Below are 19859 nucleotides of genomic sequence, written 5' to 3' on the forward strand. Positions count from 1 at the left end.
CCTTTACCAGCTGAGCCACCAGGGATGCCCAAGAATACAGGAGTGGGTAGCCTATCCGTTCTCCTGTGGATCTTCCCAACCGAGGAAACGAACCGGGGTCTCCTGCATTGCAGGTGGGTTCTTTACCAACTGAGCTATTAGGGAAGCTTTCACAACATGCAAAGATGAAAATTATATCATGTTTTTAAACAATTAAAAACTTTTTTTAATTTCAGGGAAATTAGCCCCTTCAGAGAGAAGAAAGCTTTGCCCTTTAAAAAATCTGTTTGCTAGAAATGCAAAGCAAAACTGCAATGAGGTATGAATGGCCATTATCAAAAAGTCTACAAATAATAAATCTGGAGAGGATATGGGTAAAGGGTACCCTCTTACACTGTTGGTGAGAATGTAAACTGGTATAGCCATTACAGAGAACAGTATAGAGATCCCTTGAAAAACTAAAAATAGAGTTACCATGTGATCCAGCAACCCCCACTCCTGGGCATATATTCAGAAACGATGAAAACTCAAATTTGAAAAGATATATGCACCCCAGTGTTCATAGCAACACTGTTTACACTAGGCAAGACATGGAAGCAATCTAAGTGTCCGTCGACAGATGAATGGAAAGAGGATGTGTTATGCATGCATGCATACACACACACAAACACATCAGCTATGAAAAAGAATGAATGCCATTAGCAGTGTTGACTTAAAAAAAAATGCACCACTTGAGAATTGTGAGTTAAGTTCTATTTGGGGCAAAATGAGGACTGCAGCCTGCGAGACAGCACCTTAGCAGATAGTTCTGAGAAACTGCTTCAAAGAGGCAGGGGAGAAAGGTCAGTATACATATGGTTTTTGGTGAGAATATATGCAATCAAGCACATATTTTTCCAGAAGGTTTCTACAATCTCATGAAGCCTTTCCTAGTCATAAGGAACAGTCATCACCATGAAGGATTTTAATGTTTTTCTAGATATGAGGAGAATTGGGCTCGTAAACTCAGCTCTTAGAGTATCTATCTGAAGATCTGTCCTGCCAATTTTTCCCTGAGTACAGAGTGCATTTCTGTTCTCCACTCTGAGCTCCTTCAATGGGTGTTGAAAGTCAGCAGCTACAGCAGCACATGATTTCATCCTTTGTAGAGGTAGATGGCAAGCACCCATGGAAAGTGCCAATTTGTAGTTGACAGCACCAAGATGGATGGACCTAGAGATTATCATACTAAGTGAAGTAGGTCAGAAGACAAATACATGATACCACTTACATGTAGAATCTAAAAAATGATGCAAATGAACTTACTTACAAAAAAAAAAAATAGAATCAGACATAGAAAGCAAACTTAAGGTTACCAAAGGGGGAAGAAGAGTTTAACAGATAAACACTGCTGCTGCTGCTAAGTCGCTTCAGTCGTGTCTGACTCTATGCGACCCCATAGATGGCAGCACACTGGGCTGCCCTGTCCCTGGGATTCTCCAGGCAAGAACACTGGAGTGGGTTGCCATTTCCTTCTCCAGTGTGTGAAAGTGAAAAGTGAAAGTGAAGTCGCTCAGTCATGTCCGACTCTTAGGGACCCCATGGACTGCAGCCCACCAGGCTCCTCCGTCCATGGGATTTTCCAGGCAAGAGTACTGGAGTGGGGTGCCATTGCCTTCTATATATAAAATAGAAAACCCACACAATTTCATGGCTGCAGTCACCGTCTGCAGTGATTCTGGAGCCCCAAAAAATCTGTCGCTGCTTCCACTTTTTCCCCATCTATTTCCCATGAAATGATGGGACTGAATGCCATGATCTTAGTTTTTTGAATGCTGAGTTTTAAGCCCGATTTTTCACTCTCCTCTTTCACCCGCATCAAGAGGCTCTTTAGTTCCTCTTCAGTTTCTGCATTAGAGTGGTACCACCTGAGGTTGTTGATACTTTTCCCGACAATCTTGATTCCAGCTTGTGATTCATCCAGCTGGGCATTTCGCATGATATACTCTGCATAGAAGTTAAATAAGCAGTGTGCCAATATACAGCCTTGTTGTACTCCTTTCCCGATTTTGAACCAGTTCATTGTTCCATGTAAGGTTCTAACTGTTGCTTCTTGACCTGCATACAAGTTTCTTAGGAGACAGGTAAGGTGGTCTGGTATTTCCATCTCTTTAAGAATTTTCCACAGTTTTTTTTGTGACCCACACAGTCAAAGGCTTTAGCATAGTCAATGCAGCATAAGTTTTTTTGGAATCCCCTTGTTTTCTCTATGATCCACTGAATGTTGGCAATTTGATCTCTGGTTCCTCTACCTTTTCTAATCCCAGCTTGTACATCTGGAAGTTCGCAGCACAGTGACAAACGTGTCAGCAGATATACCAGTGCAAACAGTGTCAGGTGTGGTACCAGATATTAGATGAAATTTCTGTCTTTTGAAAATCAGATGAAATTGTTTGAATTCCATCCTATTTGTGTTTGGATAAATCGTCCCCATTTGATCTCTGAGGAATTAGAAGGGAAGTTATTGGCCTTGAGCTGATCATTGAAGCTTGCAGAGCAGACTACAAGGAACAAAGTAGGGAAGAGCAACAGATGAAGGAAAGTTTTGGGTAGGTTGGCCACAATTGAGTTCTAAAGAGAGAACAAGAAAAGATTCTCAGCACATTAGGGGAAAACCCTGTAAAAAGCAGTGTTTGAAAAGTTAGGAAAAGAAATTTTGGAATTGATTTTAGGTTGAAAATCTTAGTAATGTGAGACTGATAGCTATTGTCCTTGATTAGAAAAAGGTAGAATTTAAGAGTAATTATTAATGGAGGTTATAATTTATCTTAATGCAATCTGAATTGGCTTTCAAAAGACCTGGGTTTGGCTACTATTTTATCACAAATGACTGTAGGCTTCTGGCTAAGTTATTTATTCTCTGGCAGCATGTTTTCTCACCTATAATGTAGGAATAAAAACAATCTTCCCTGCTAATCTCAGTGTTAACAAAGGTTGCTGAAGATGGTTACAGTGCATTGTAGACCCTTAAGTTTTGTACAATTACAATTAGTAAAGCAGTTGGGAGTCTGCCTTCTATGGGGTCGCACAGAGTCGGACACGACTGAAGCGGCGCAGCAGCAGCAGCATAGCATGGGAGTAAGAAATGGAGGAAACAGATGGTTACATGGCAGGTATACCGTAAATTCTGAGGTTGGGGCGGGGGTGCCACAAGAACTTGTTAAAAGGGACTGCAGGCAAGAAAGTGTGGGACTGAAGACTGAAGTGAAAACCAGGGGCCAGAAGAGCCCAGCTCCTCCCTTCAGGCACTTTCTCTAATTACTGAACCTCTACTGAATTCCTGAACCTTATGTCTTTTCTACTGGCCACTCCGCTAGGTTTATCACTGCATTATCTCCCTTATCCTAAAACAACGTTCTAAAAAGAACTGTACCATCATACTATCTCTCCTATTCCAGCCACAAAAGAGCCCTTTTCTAGGTCACTTCGGGGAATTTTCATTCAAAATGTTAACTGCGGATGGTGGCCAAAGTTGGCAATATGTATTTCTCACATCTTCACCTGGATACTCGGTACCTCTTTCTACCTAATGGATCATCCGCGGGCGGGGTTTAAATCACTTCAGCCAGTGTGTGAAGGTGCCTTTCAAACTGTTCAGAGTGTTGCTTAAGCCTGCATAGTGAGGCATTATCATCAGTTACGTAAGGAAACAGGGCCGTTCGCTAGGCAAACTCGCCCAGCATCACAGAGCTAAAGGCTAACTTCTGCAGCAGAATCCATCTACCCCAAGCCCGAGGTCCCCATAAAACGCTTACCTTCGCCCAAGTTGATTCTGACGAAAACCGAACTCCGCCAAATCTCGCGCCTCTGGGACTCGGGGGCGGGGTGGGGAACACGAAGCATCGCGAGATGACGGCGTTTTCCCGCGAAGGAGAAGCGCGCGTTTTTCTCTGGCTGGGCGCTTGGCCGGGAGACTAGGACCGGGGAGCGGCGAGTGAGGATTTAGCGTGCGGCATTGCAGGCACTGTGAGGAGGGCACCCGGTTCCGGAGTGTGTGTCCAGCCATGCCGGCGCAACGCCCCGCGAACAGCGGCGGTGAGTGAGGAAAACTTGCCTCCCAACGCGGGCTGCGGCGTCGGGGGCGGGGGTGGGGGAGCGGCATGGAGACTGCCGCCGAACTTTTGCGGGGAGAGCCGACCCCGGGCAGAGATTGAGGAGGAAAGGAGGTTTCCCCTTTCCGTGGAGAGTGGGTAGGGGACACCTGAAATTGCCTGTGTTTGCCTAGTGCAGGAGGTTTTACACAGGAGACCTGCGTTTTCCTGCACATCCCCAGTTGTAAACTGGGGTCCGGGCTACTACTAGTTGACATAGTGAAGACCTAGGGGGTCTCTGAGAGGTAACGCTGGCGTCCCCCCTGGGTCTTCAACTTTTGCGTCAAATGCATCTGGGAAGGCGACAAGGGTTGTTTAATAAGAACGTGGAGTAATTAGTCATTTTTTAAAACTGCAATTTAAAAGCCTTGTCCCCCCCCCCCCCTCCCGCCGCCTCCTCTTCCAGGGCCCCTATCTCCAGATGTGGTTGAACAGCCGGAGAATGCCGTGATTACCCCAGCCATGCTAGAGGAGGAAGAACAGCTTGAGGCTGCTGGGCTAGAGAGAGAGCGGAAGATGCTAGAAAAGGTAATTTAGGCATCAAGTTCGTCGTCGTTAAGTAGTAACCTGATGCGTCCTCGGGGGTGTGGTTTGTGTGCTTAAGTTTACTAGTCTTTTTTTTTAATCAACTTTTAAACGGGCTGCCTTTATCGATGCTACTTTTGGGAAAGCTTTGCACGAGCTTGGAATGATGCCTGTATCAGTTATAGTCTTGGTCTGGAAAGTGTCCTCATCTGTCTTAAGTTAGCATTTCAAATTACTTGTTCAGCCATAATAATAATTCTTCCAAAGTCGGTAATGAATTTTTTCAGTGTTCTTTTTCCACCTAAGTAATCAACTTGCTTTTGCTTTCTTTTACATTGTACATTTTCAATGACATTGCCCTTGAGCTTTTCTTATTTTGAAGACTACTAAAAGCAGTTCTTAACCTCTTGACAAGCTTCAGTTTTTAAATACATTTAACTCCAGTACTGTCCCACCCTGTTGCTTACCTGCCAGCTCTTAATGTGCTCCCTACTGAGTGATTTCTTGTAATAATTTATTTAGCCCTCCCAGTATTACGATTATATCAATACTTTTGATATCTCCAGTTAAATATGATGAGACTGAGGCAACTGGGGGTCGTGTCACACACTAATGAACTCAAATTTGACTGCTTCCAGAGTTTTTTTTAACATACCTCACTAAGGACATTAATACTGAATTAACATCCTGTAATTATAAAACTACTTAAATTGGGGAATAATGTACTCCAAAGGCAAGTAATACATTAGTTGATTCCCTCCTATTTTATATCAGTAATGATTCTTTTGTTAGCCTTGTTAACACCTCATGATCATTTACTGTCAGTCACTGTTCTAAATGCTGTACATGTATTTTACTCATTGAATTCTCAACTATTCTATCATGTAGATACTACTATTAACTCATTATTACTATTAAACTTAATAGTTTATTAAGGGGATGGGGAACACATGTATACCTGTGGCGGATTCATTTTGATATTTGGCAAATCTAATACAGTTATGTAAAGTTTAAAAATAAAATAAAATTAAAAAAAAAAACTTAATAGTTTAATTATTAGTATAAATTGTTTTATTAAAGTATTCTATAAAGTAGGTTCTGTTTTCATTCTGTGTTACAGATGAGGAAACTGAGGCACCTAGAGGTTGCCTGGGGTCCCACAGCTAGTAAAGGGCAGAGCAGAGATGGTAATGTAGGCCCTGTGGTTTCAGAGTCACACTTTTTAACCATGTTGCTATACTTTCACTTCAGTAAATTCTAGTTCCGTTGTTGCTGATCATCTGTAGTTAACCATAATTGGTTAAGGTAATAAGTTTAGAAATTTTAATAGAATTGGGAGGTCAACCGTAAACCACTTTTACTCATTCTGTGAATTCCCATAGTACTTACTCTGTTACACAGTATTATCATTACTTACTTTCTCACTTTGTTTCTTGAGGGCACATCGCATTGTTTTTTTTTTTGTAGACTGTGCACTTGGCAGATAATAGGATAATAAATGTCTGTTGAATTTATAACTAAAGTAAAAGAATATTTTATAATATACATAACATATATGACTATATAGATAAAATATACTTTGTGGCCATTGTAACAAGGTGAATTGTAAAGGATGAATCCTGGAGCACAGTCAAGAGTAGAATCAACTTCGGAGATGGCAAGAATGGTAAACCCTTAATTTTGAGTAGTGTAGTTCAGTTTTATAACCCATGAAGATTGTTGGATAAGGAAATGCTATTTGAAGAAAGATAGGTATAATAAAGATACATTTCAAAAATGCTTTAATAGGGACTTACCTGGTGGTCCAGTGATTAAGACTCACACTTTCAATGTAGGGGGCGTGGGCCCAATCCCAAACTGGGAACTAAATTTCTACAGGCCCTGCAGTGCAGCCAAAATTTTTAAAAAATAAAAAACAGTTTTAAAAAGATTTGTCAAAATTTATAGAACCGTAAACATTTGCTGATTAAACTGGGAGTTAATTTCTCCTTTTAGTGAAATTTTTAAGCTTTTGAACACTTTGTCATTTTAAGATTTTTTTGGAATTGTTAACATTTGAGGGATAGGTATGGTACAACTAGCTTTTCTTTAGCAGTTATGCATCATAGAACTTAAAATAGCAATTTTTAAATTCATTTTTCAGATTGTCCATGAATAAAGCTCTTTTCAGTCCCGTTGGTACAAGGGTGAAAGACTGTGGTTCATTGTTATCACATGTCTTTTTATTAACAGGTATTGAAAGAATTTTTTACTTTTTGTCCTTGACATAAATTATTCTTACCTCAGTGACTATCGAGAAAATTCCAGTAAGTCTCTTATAGGTCTTTGGAGCTAAAAAAAATTCAGCATACAAAAGTAATGATTCCTTTTAGGAGAATACAGTATTTATGGGCATATATTTAGAAGTACTTACGAGAGGAAGAACTAGCTTAAGTTCTTAATGAGAAGCATTTGCTTTGGTTTAGGAGATTGGAAGGTTTGTGAAGAGCCTGGAGAATGATTTTGACATTCATTTGCTACAGTTATTTTCTTTGACTTTTCACCTGCATTTCCTTTTGAAAGAAGTCATTGTTAGTCTAGAAGTCTTTAGAGTAGCCTTAATGTCCCTGTAGTGGGGGGAAGGGAAAGGTAAGAGTTGTGAGGGTTCTTGGAAAGGTAAAAGGAAAACAGCTCATATTGTGTAGACTGAAATAGAACCCCCTCTGCAAAAAGAAAAAGAAAAAAAAAATTCTGGGCTTGGGAGAGGTGATGGGATAGACAGTGAAGAATTTATGCTCATGGTATCCATTGGCATACTCTTATTACCCATCAAGAGAAACTTACCACCAGGCACTTAGTACTTTCCACAGATGAAGTTATGATTTACTTTAGTGTAACAAATAACAAAATTAAGAAAGAGGAATGATAGATGAGAAGATTTACTACAAAATTATTTTGAAGTATGGAAGACTGGGTTTAAAGGTTAACCATTGGCATAGTCTAAGTATATTATAAATTATTGTTCCATGATGGCATGTTAAAGGTTTAATTACTTTTAAAATGTATGCTAATTTTTTCTGAACAAGACTTAAAGCAGCAGATAAGTTAAGCACAAAGGATTTTAACTAAAATATACAAATAAAGTTAAATATAGTTATTTTTATAAAAGTCAAGTAATTTCATTTCATTTATAATATCCATTGCATTCAGTGACTGACTGTTGGAATCATAGTAGTATATTGGTAATAGTAAAAGAAAAGCCATCCTAAAATAACTGAAAATAGTTTATGAGATACTAACAGATTATTTGCACAGAGAAGTTTATGGATGATTTTAAAAGAATTTTAATTTTCTTGTAATCCACATATATTACTTTCATTAGATTTATTCTTTGATGTCTTATTGTCACTGCTTTTGTAATAGAAAATAAATAATTTGTTTTGAAAGAAAAGTTAGATGATGTAACATCTGAGAAATACAAGCCAGTGTATAATGGTGTCTAGTTTATAAGGTCAAGCCTTAACCACTGAATTAAATTTATCTCACACACACACACACACATGTAGGAGTGGGATTGCTGGTTAGTAAGATTTGTACATATTCAACTCTTTCTTGATTTCAGCCCACTTAATGCTTTTCTTTTGAGTTCAGATTACAGTATTTAGTTGGCCACTTATAAACTGGATTTGGCCTCTTCCTGTTTATGTAAATAAGGTTTTATTGGAACACAACTTTGGTTTATATATTTATTGTCTGTAACTGTTCAAAGGCAGATTTAAGTATTCGCAGTACAAACTGTATCATGCTTAAATATTTAAATATTTGCCCTTTTGCCAAAAAAAGTTTGTGGACCATTGAACTATGCTATTTATTTGTTGCTTTTGTTTTCTCTCTTGTGCCTTCTGTTTACTTTTATTGTGACTTGAGAGATCCTCCTCAGCCACTAGAATGTTGCATACTTTTATAAATGAACAAATAGATAGTGTGTGACAGTAATATGAAAAGCAGAGTTTTGTAAATAGAAGTTGTACAGGGGTCAAAGATAAAGCTAAGAGTAGGAGAATAAAAGGAACCTAAAAGGTAAGGGCAAATCTTGGGTAACACAATACTGAGAAAAGAAGCTTATAAGAAATTAGCAGTAGATTTAGCTTGTTGAAGTGTTTTAACAATATCGTATTTAAATTCTAAAACTAGATGTTCTAGTCCCTAGCTAATGAGGTTATCTTTTACTTCCAGTGCTCTTTCAAATAAAACTGGTGTATAAAGTTTTTCTTTTTCTGAAATCATTTAGTTTTTTAAAAACTTAATTTCAACTTGAATTAAATATTTACTTTCTAATTGTAATTTCAGATATTTTGAAAATGGGCCTTCAGTTTTGTAAATGCCAATAACCATGTTTTCAGTATCTGAAATTTCAATATTTTGGTAGCCAAGCTATTAATATATTTTACCAGATTGCCTGTTGAACCCCAGAATCATATTTTTTTTAGCGATTCTAGTTTTTTGTTTAAAGATAGACATTTTTAGTAAGTGAATTTAATATTATAAAAGTATTTTTATTAATTATAGGAAATATACTAAACCTAAAGTGCAGTTGTTTAGTCATCTTTGTTACACATTATGCAGAAAGATCAATGTATGTCAGCAAACTTAATAATTATGGAAACTTTTTCTTTGGATAGGCTCGCATGTCTTGGGATAGAGAGTCTGTGGACATTCGATATCGTAGACTTCAACATTTGCTTGAAAAAAGCAATATTTACTCCAAATTTTTATTGACTAAAATGGAACAGCAGCAGTTAGAGGTATGTACGTGTGATTGATTATAGTTAACAGCTTAATTTAAAAAAAAAAAGCTTTATTGAGATATAAATTATATAAAATATAATGCACACATTTTAAAATTTAGAGTTAGGTGAGTTTTGACCTGTGTAATCATCAGTACAGTCAAGATAAAGAACATTTCCATTACCCACAAAAGTTCTCTTCTCTCAGTGATCTCTCCTGGCCCTGGACAACCACTGATTTCTGTTTGCTGTAGTTATAAATTGGTATTGATTTTTCTAGAATATTACACAAATGGAATCATAGGAAAAACATTCTTTTGGTATCTCGCTTCTTTAGCTCAGCATATTTTTAAGATTCGCTTATATGTATTTAATAGATCATTTTTATTCCTAAGAAGCATTCCATTGTATGAATATACTAACATTTTTTAGTTCACCTTTTGACTGAATTTTATTCTGTCCAGTGATTTTTTTTGAATGCTAGAAATTTTGTATTTTATTTTGCTCAGTCCTTTTTTTTTATGCGTTATCGAAATGTAATTGATACACACAAAACTGTACATATTTAAAATGTATACCCGCGAAGCCACCACAATCATGATAATGAACGTAACCATTAATTCCCCAAAATTCTTTCTATCTCCTTTTTAATGAGATATAATTGACATAGAGCATTATTTTAGTTTCAGGTGTACAGTGTAATGATTCAGTATTGCTGTATCTTTCAAAATGATCCCCACAGTAAGTCTAGTTAATGTCACCATACCTAGTTTAAAAATTTTTTTTCCTTACGATGCACACTTTTAAGATTGACTCTCTTAGCAACTTGCAAATATGCAGTAAGTATGGTGGCACACTAGTAAAGAATGTGCCTGCCAGTGCAGAGACGCAGGAGATGCAGGTTTACGTCTGGGTTGGGAAGATCCCCTGGTAGGAAATGCCAACCCACGCCAGTATTCTTGCCTGGAAAATTCCATGAACAGAGGAGTCTGTCTGGTGGGCTGTATTCCATGGAGTAGCAGAGAGTAGGACACAACCGAGCATGCGGCACACACATTATTCACTGTGGTCATCATGCTGTGTAGTGCATCCCCATGACTTGTTTATTTTATAACTGGAAATTTCTACCTTTTGACCCACCCGACCCTCCAACACTAATCTGTTCACTGTATCTGAGCTTTTTGTTTGTTTTTTTTTTTTTAAAGATTCCACATGTGAGATTATATAATATTTATCTTTCTCTTTAATTTTACTTAGTATAAGGCCCTCAGATACATCCATATTGTCACATATAGCAAGATTCAGTTCAGGTCAGTTCAGTTCAGTCGCTCAGTCGTGTCCGACTCTTTGCACCCTCGTGAATCGCAGTATGCCAGGCCTCCCTGTCCATCACCAGCTCCTGGAGTTCACTCAAACTCACATCCATCGAGTTGGTGGTGCCATCCAGCCATCTCATCCTCTGTCATCCCCTTTTCCTCCTGCCCCCAATCCCTCCCAGTATCAGAGTCTTTTCTAATGAGTCAACTCTTCTCATGAGGTGGCCAAAGTACTGGAGTTTCAGCTTTACCATCAGTCCTTCCAAAGAACACCAAGGGCCAATCTCCTTTAGAATGGACTGGTTGGATCTCCTTCCAGTCCAGGGGACTCTCTCAAGAGTCTTCTCCAACACCATAGTTCAAAAGCATCAATTCTTCGGCACTCAGCTTTCTTCACAGTCCAACTCTCGCATCCATACATGACCACTGGAAAAATCATAGCCTTGACTAGACGGACCTTTGTTGGCAAAGTAATGTCTCTGCTTTTTAATATGCTATCTAGGTTGGTCATACCTTTTCTTCCAAGGAGTAAGCGTCTTTTAATTTCATGGTTGCAGTCAACATCTGCAGTGATTTTGGAGCCCCCCAAAAATAAAGTCTGACACTGTTTTCACTGTTTCCCCATCTATTTCCCATGAAGCGATGGGACCGGATGCCATGATCTTCATTTTCTGAATGTTGAGCTTTAAGCCAACTTTTTCACTCTCCACTTTCACTTTTATCAAGAGACTTTTGAGTTCCTCTTCACTTTCTGCCATAAGGGTGGTGTCATCTGCATATCTGAGGTTATTGATATTTCTCCTGGCAATCTTGATTCCAGCTTGTGTTTCTTCCAGCCCAGCGTTTCTCATGATGTACTCTGCATAGAAGTTAAATAAGCAGGGTGACAATATACAGCCTTGACATACTCCTTTTCCTATTTGGAACTAGTCTGTTGTTCCAAGTCCAGTTCTAACTTGCTTCCTGACCTGCATATAGGTTTCTCAAGAGGCAGATCAGGTGGTCTGGTATTCCCATCTCTTTCAGAATTTTCCACAGTTTGTTGTGATCCACACAGTCAAAGGCTTTGGTGTAGCTAATGTAGCAGAAATAGATGTTTTTCTGGAACTCTCTTGCTTTTTCTATGATCCAGCAGATGTTGGCAATTTGATCTCTGGTTCCTTTGCCTTTACTAAAACCAGCTTGAACATCTGGAAGTTCACGGTTCATGTATTGCTGAAGCCTGGCTTGGAGAATTTTGAGCATTACTTTATTCACGTGTGAGATGAGTGCAATTGTGCGGTAGTTTGAGCATTCTTTGGCATTGCCTTTATTTGGGATTGGAATGAAAACTGACCTTTTCCAGTCCTGTGGCCACTGCTGAGTTTTCCAAATTTGCTGGCAGATTGAGTGCAGCACTTTCACAGCATCATCTTTCAGGATTTGAAATAGCTCAACTGGAATTCCACTAGCTTTGTTTGTAATGATGCTTTCTAAGGCCCACTTGACTTCACACTCCAGGATGTGTGGCTCTAGGTGAGTGCTCATGCCATCGTGATTATCTGGGTCATGAAGATCTTTTTTGTACAGTTCTTCTGTGTATTCTTGCCACCTCTTCTTAATATCTTCTCCTTCTGTTAGGTCCATACCATTTCTGTCCTTTATCGAGCCCATCTTTGCATGAAATGTTCCCTTGGTATCTTTTAATTTTCTTGAAGAGATCTCTGGTCTTTCCCATTCTGTTGTTTTCCTCTGTTTCTTTGCATTGATCTCTGAGGAAGGCTTTCTTATCTCTTCTTGCTATTCTTTGGAGCTCTGCATTCAGATGCTTATATCTTTCCTTTTCTCCTTTGCTTTTCGCTTCTCTTCTTTTCACAGCTATTTGTAAGGCCTCCCCAGACAGCCATTTTGCTTTTTTGCATTTCTTTTCCATGGGGAAAAAATAGCAAGATTAGATTCTTTTTTTATGGCTGAATTCTGCCCCCTTTTTAATTCTCTGCCATCCCTCACTTCCTGTCTTTCCTCATTTCCTGTCTTCTGATCTGCTTTCTGTAATTATAGGTTTGTCTGCATTTTCTGTTGTTGACAGGTTCTTTTAGCTTTTATATTTGAAAAAGTCTTCATTTACCTTCAGTTTTAAAAGATTCTCTACAGGATGAAGAATTTGTTTTTCTTTAGTGCTTCCCCCACCCCTGACTCCCCCATGCAGTGTTTTAATTATATTTCACTGCTTTGTAGCTTTCACTGTTTCTCAGAAAGCCCAAATCCTTAGGATCGCCAGAAGACCATAAGCAGTCTGGTTGCCTCTCTCAACCCCATTACCTTGCAGACCTTGTTCCTGGTGTGTTTCCTGCTTAGAACCCTCTTCTCAATAGATTCCTGCCTGGCTTACTTCATTATAATCTTCAAGCTTTGGCTTAAATATTTTCCAATGAGACCTGCCCTAACAACCTTAAATAAAGTTACCTGGCACCTCTTCCCTCATCTCGTTTACCTTGTTTTGTTCTTCCCATTGCATTTATCATCTAACACTGTATAATTTATTTCTAAGTCTACTATATGAAGATTTTAAAACTTGGGTTAATGTTAACACTAAAATAAATCCTTTTGTCCCCATCATTCACAGTTAATGATTATCAGTGAAGATTTTGCTACATTTGCTAAATTTTCTTTTTTCTTTGTTGGAGCCCTTTTCAAAACTCTTTGATAAAATGAAACAGAAAAACAAATACCAAGCTTAATGACTCCTAAGGCAAATACCTTTAACCACCTCTTGGAAATAATTATGTCCTGCTTTTAAAACTTTGTTAGGGGGCTTTGGAACAGCTTCTAGTCTAAGAATAACTTGGTCCATCTTCTGAAAGTTTTTCTTGATGCTATCTGTGTTAATAGGCCTTTCACCTTTGGCTGACAGGAATATGAACTGTTCCTGATCCCTTGTGAGCACAGAGATCGTTCCGCCTGCTTTCTAGTTGCTCTTTTTCTGGCCCTCAATTTCTCTACTCACACACTGATCCTTACTCAGCCTGAGCGTGCCACTGCAGATCTTCAGAGCTGCTTTTGTGTGTTGCTTTCTCCCCTGTGGTACTTTGACCCTGGTTTGCCAGCTCCTCTGAGTTTTGCACTCTGTCTTCTCAGCGCAGACTGCTGAGCTCTACTTGGGTTCTCCCTCCATTATTTGCTCTTGGACATTGCCTCTCGGCAGTAAGCTTAGTAGTCTGAAGATTTACCTTGTTTGTTTCCCTTTTGTCAGTGTTCACTGTCCTTTGCTGCATGATGAAAAGTTGCTGAAAACCATTGGTATGTTTTATCTGGATTTTAGTTGCTTAAGGCAGGAAATCTGTTCCCTATTACTTGGTAAAGGCTTAAAGCTCAAGTTTTTGTTTTTTTAATTTTTGTATACAGTTTCTTCGTTGTGAGCTTACGTTATTTGAGATATGTGTTTCATACTTTGCATTTTCCACTTTTGACACTAAGAAAAAATTATCTTGTAGGAGCAGAAGAAGAAAGAGAAATTGGAGAGAAAAAAGGAATCCTTGAAAGTTACGAAGGTAATAAATAGTAAGCTAGAATATTTTATATACGTTACCTTAGATATTGAAGAACATCCTCTTGTATTCTTTTGACTCTTGATCATCTTTTTAACTTTAACCTTCTTTATCTGATAGCCTTTCTTTGTTGGTTGCATAGAAACATGTAAAATCTGTTTCTTAGTATCTTAGATATGGAAGGAGAGATAAACTGTGACCTTTAATTTCTTATCCTGTGGACTGTATTTCCTAGTAGCAAAATTTCACTTTATAATCTCGGAAAAATCTACAAATATTTTATACCTCAAGGCATTTTATAAGTGGCTAGCTCTTTTGGAGCCTGTAATGATTGCTCTTCTTCATGCCTCTAACCTCATTATGTCAACTTGGAACCATACCAGTAATCTAAATTTGTATCTTGTACATAGCTGTAGCAGTAGAACCAAAACTGGAGTAGATAGCATTTCAGATAGAGCATCCATTTAGGGATAGCCTGAATTTTAGATGTGATCTTTTGGAGGAATATGTTTTAATTTTTTTTTAACATGAGGCTTTTTATGCCATATTGATAGGAATTGTACAAACAACACTTGTGCTAGTGAAAAGAGAAATAATATGGGTAACAACTGTTGAGTACTTACTATGTGCCAGGTGTTGTTCTAAACTTTACATGCCTTAATTCTCAAAGTAGCTCTTTTAGGTAGAGATCCTATTACCAACGTTTTATGTATAAAGAAGCTGATGCAAGGAGATAGAGTACAGTTCATCCTCATTATTCATAGATTCCATATTTTCCAGTTAGCCTACTTGGTATAATTTGTTACCCCAACATCAATACCCATTTTTTTGTGGCCGTTCACAGACATGTGCATGTGTGGAATGGCAAAAAATTTGAGTCTCTCTGTAAGTAACATTCCCAGCTGAGGTCAAAGCTATCTACCTTATTTAAGCTGTCACAGTGTAAACAAGTGTCCTTCTTGTGTCTATGTAATGTCATGATTTCTGTATTTTTGTGGTTTTGTGATTTAAAAGACTATCAATTACATTGTGCTGAAGTGCTGCCTAGTGTTTCTTATGTGAGAAGACTGTGATGTGCCTTATGGAGAAAATATATCTGTTAGATAAGCTTCCTTCATGTGTGAGTTAAATTGCTCTTGGCTTTGAGTTCAGTGTTAATCAGCATGTTTTAAATGAGCTGTCTTTAAACAGTACTGTATGTTTATATACATGAACAGGGTTATGTATTGCTCAGTTAATGAAGATGTGCTTGCAGGAACCTAAACCTGTGTTTCTTCTAGATGCAGTGATTTCGGTATTCACTAATTCAGTATTCATGGTGACTTTATAGAACTCAGCTATTGTGAATGAGAATTGACTAAGTTTGAAGATCACATAGCTAATAAATAGTAACCTAGAATTTGATCCTAGGATTAATTTCAGACTCCACACTTAATTTCTACCCCAAACTGCCTTTGTTAGAAAATACAAAATGCTAATAGGAAAAATAAGGAGGGTATCTAAATCCAGTTACTTGATTGTTAGTGTCGTTAGTGGTGATGTTAAAGTACATAGCAGGTAACTGTACAACAAAAGCAATTGTGGAAAACTGATACTTGACCCAGTTGCTAATTCCAGGGACTTATTTTGGGTTTTTGAAGAATGTACTTAAAATTTTACTGGCTTAACCAACCATTTACACTGTATTCTTCAACCTGTTGCTTTAAAACAGTCTTTACTTTCACCCAGCTAACTTTTTATACCAGGTTTTGGGGTTTTTTCCTTTTATTCTAAAGGTGTCAGCCATCATATTCTGTCTATTCCATTTCATTATTCTCTTGGTATTTTCCTTTTTAATCCTTTAAATTTTTTACTTCATTTTTATATTTACCTTCTTTGTCATTTTTATTTTTCATGCATGTTGTCTACCTGTTCTTTTCCAGCTCTCATTTTGAGACACTTTTTGAATGTCTCTTCATTTCTTTTATCTCCTTTCCATTGGTTTTTCTCTTTGATAATCTACTTTCAGTTGTATTTAACTTACAAATTATACTGAAATGAGTACTCCTTCCATACCATACCCATTGAGTATCTTCAGCATAAACACAGAGAAGAGATGTACATGGTAATTACAAAATAAAAATGCCTCTGTTTAATTTTGAAATTTGTCTTACATGGAAGAAAATGGAGGAAAGTAGAGCTTTGGGAAAAAGTAGAGAGTTACAAACAAGTTGTAGTAGGGAAATAAAGAAAAAGGTTACCTTTTAGTAAGCATGATAGTGAAGAGTTCTGGATTTGGTTCAACTGCAAGGAAAGTTTAGTTAATCGGTGCCTTAAAATTTGTAATACCATAGAAGTTTTGGGAAAATAATAGTCTAAATCCTTGTTTTGTAGGATAAAAATTCCATTGATGCAAGTGAGGAGAATGCAGGTAAATTTCTTTGTTATAGTTTTGAAGAATATGTGTTTATATTTTCTGCTTAAATTACTATAAAAACTAAAATGATGTTGTTTTTTTAGTCATAAAAAAGAAGAGAGGAAGAGAAGATGAATCATACAATATTTCAGAGGTCATGTCAAAAGAGGTAAAAATAAAGGGGGAAGGACACATAAGGTTTTATGTTGTGTGTAACCTATGTGATATTGATAACTATTATTAAAGGTGTACTGATAACTGATATTTACCTGTCTTTTCAGCCAGTTAAGTGTTTTAGGAAAGAAGATGGTACCATCTTCCTGTCTGTTAAAGGAGCATGAGCTTGGCCTAGTGAGAAATTATTATAACTTCTTACAACCTCAAAACTGTATCTTAAGAAAGATTGTTAGGGAGCTAAAACCATAAACTAATTTCTAAAGCCATTTTTGTTTTCACCTTCTCACTTAGTACCTCATTAAATAAAAATTAATTAAAGAATATCTTTAATTACAACAAACCCTAAATATCCCTTAAGCATAATTTAATATATCACATTCTTAATATTAACAAAAATTCTAACTTTATGATCTGCTCTACTTTTCTTTTATCTGAAATTATAACTCTTCACATCTTCATAAAGTATAAAGTTTAACATAATACTCATCTTTTTTAAAAAGTTAATTTATTTATTTTGGCTTGTTGGGTGTTTGTTGTTGTGCAGGCCTTTCTCTAGTTTCTGTGTGTGGGCTTCTCACGCAGTGGCTTCTCTTGTGGGACACCGGCTCTAAGGTGGCGGGCTTCAGTAGTTGCAGTTCCCAGGCTCTAGAGCACAGGCTCAGTAGTTGTGGCAATTGCTCTGCAGCATGTGGCATCTTCCTGGACCAGGGATTGAACCTGTGTCTTCTGCATTGGCAGGCAGATTCTTTACCACTGAGCCACAGGGAAGCCCCATAATACTTGTCTTTACTCTCAGGATATACTCTTTATTTTCCCTTCTTTCCCCATTTAAAAATAATATTCAGGACCCACTTGATTTGTTGTGGAACACACTGAGACTGCAGTGAAAAACACTTATTAATTAATAATAGTGAAAACACTATTAATGAGATTAACACGTCCCGTGATGTGAACTGGGCTTCCCTTGTGGCTCAGCGGTGAGGAATCCGCCTGCCAGTGCAGAAGATGCAGGTTCGACCTCTGGGTCGGGAAGATCCCCCTGGAAAAGGAAATGGCAACCCATTCCACTATTCTTGCCAGGAAAAATCCCACAGACGGAGGAGCCTGGCGGGCTACAGTCGACGGGATTGCCAAAGAGTCAGACACAACTAAGTTACTAAATGACAACATTGATGTGAACCAGGAAATGTTTGACTTTACTCCCTCCTCTTTAAGTATAAAAGGAGCCTGAATTCTAACTCAGGCAAGATGGTTCTTTTGGGGCAGGAGCCCACCATCATCCTGGTTTGTTGGCTTTATGAATAAAGTTGTTATTCCTTGCCCTGACAGCTCTTCTCTCAATTATTGGCCTGTTGTGCAGCAAGCAGTATGAACTTAGACTCAGTAATGTAATCATTCTCTTTGCCTTAGCATTTATCCAGTGAGAAATATTTGGAAGGAAGTAGTCAAATATAATTGGATAATTGGAAAATGCTATTGAGCATATAGACGGGTGCTTAACTCAAGCCTGAGTTTCATAAAGGTTTCATCTAGGAAGTTGAGACTTGAGGGATAAAAACTAAGTCATGTTAAGGTGGTGGGGCAGGTTAATAGGAATAATAAGATATAGGGAAGATGCTGGGGGTGTGTTATAGGAAGAGATGATCATCTTTAACAAATGTCCAGAGGCAGGAGAGTTCCTGGAAGGTTCAAAAAATTTAAAAAGAAATTATATTTGGCTCTAGTTTATAAACAGAAGAGTGGTATAGGATGAAGCTGTAGAGGTAAGCAGCATCAGGAGTTTAGGAAGTTTAATTTCTAACAAGAATACTTCATAGTTGCTTTTGTTTTGATTCATTCACAAATTGTTATCCAAAAAGGTTCATCTCAGCTAGCCATTTTAAAAGACAACTCTTCTATCTGTTCTCTATATAAAATCTCTTTAGCCTTAAAATATGAATATCTATATTTATATGATACTTTACATACACACGAAACATTCACATGTATATATATATGTGCTATCAGCCAATTACATGTCCTTTTATTCTCTTGTGTATCTCAAATTTGAGATATGCTTAAAATTTCTTGAATGTATCATTCTGTTTTATCCACTTTAGCCTTTGCACATGCTATCCTAGAATTTAATTCTGTCTTTAATTATTATGCCCTGATAACAACTTTTTCAAAAAATTTGATATATTGTTTTCCTAAGTCACTAGGTTCATTGTCTCTATACCCTTAGCATCTAGTAGGTACTTCAAAATCAGAACACTTTTATTCTTTATTTTTAATGTATTTGTCTTTGCCTCTTGCTCAGGATTGCATATTCAGGTCTCTAATCCAGAGAGAGGCCTAAAGTGGCCTGGAGTTGGGATTTTAATACATTTAGAAGTGAATCCTTGAATAATGGTGGTAACCACAGCTTGACTCGAGAGCAGAGTTTTGAAAACTTTTTCTGTCAAGGGCTAGATAATAAACATTTTATGACTTTGAATAGTTTTGTGGGTAACTCACCCTGAACTTTGCCGTTGTATCCAGAAAATAGTCACAAATTGTAAACCAATGAGCCTGACTTTTTTCTAATTAAATGTTAGACATTTATAAAAACAGGTTGCTGGCTAGAGTTGATTCATGGGTTATAGTTTGCCTTTTTACTAGAGGACTGTGGATTTGGACTTAAGAAAAACTTCAACTAAGAAAAAAAACAAAGTGGAAAATTTGGAAGTAAATATTCCAGTTTTTAAGTGCTGCTCACAAATTCGGGATTTTATAAGATGCCATGGGCCTACTTTTGTCTCATGTTTGATTCCTCTGTATTTTAGTTACTTTGCGAGCCTTGTCCCCATTTCCTGGCATAAAATCAGAACAAGAGTGAGGTTTGTTGAATAAATAAATGAATGGACCATAATCATTGTTATTTTGTTTCTGTTTTCTCATTGTTTTAGGAAATTTTGTCTGTGGCCAAGAAAAATAAAAAGGAGAATGAGGTAAGAGATTTATAAGAGAGATATATTTACAAGAGAGATTTATTAAATTTAGGAGTCATATTTGTGTCCCTGATC

At 37.5% G+C, this 19859-nt stretch overlaps 1 protein-coding gene across 2 annotated transcripts in view; it reads left to right on the plus strand.

Annotated features, from left to right (window-relative positions):
- The first annotated feature begins 3846 nt into the window (after positions 1–3846).
- The window catches only part of HELLS (helicase, lymphoid specific), a 38069-nt gene continuing 22056 nt past the window's right edge, over positions 3847–19859 (plus strand). The window contains exons 1-7 of one of the 2 annotated variants that reach the window (XM_055560690.1): positions 3853–4053; positions 4516–4637; positions 9296–9418; positions 14190–14246; positions 16617–16653; positions 16743–16807; positions 19743–19784. In XM_055560690.1, the coding sequence (XP_055416665.1) occupies positions 4023–4053; positions 4516–4637; positions 9296–9418; positions 14190–14246; positions 16617–16653; positions 16743–16807; positions 19743–19784 (477 nt within the window). In that variant the 5' untranslated portion in view covers positions 3853–4022. Of the gene's footprint in view, positions 4054–4515; positions 4638–9295; positions 9419–14189; positions 14247–16616; positions 16654–16742; positions 16808–19742; positions 19785–19859 lie in introns of both variants that reach the window. The other variant, XM_055560691.1, reaches the window with a different exon arrangement.

Source organism: Bubalus kerabau, chromosome 22 (assembly GCF_029407905.1).
Source record: "Bubalus kerabau isolate K-KA32 ecotype Philippines breed swamp buffalo chromosome 22, PCC_UOA_SB_1v2, whole genome shotgun sequence".
In the NCBI taxonomy this organism is placed as follows: Eukaryota; Metazoa; Chordata; class Mammalia; order Artiodactyla; family Bovidae; genus Bubalus; species Bubalus kerabau.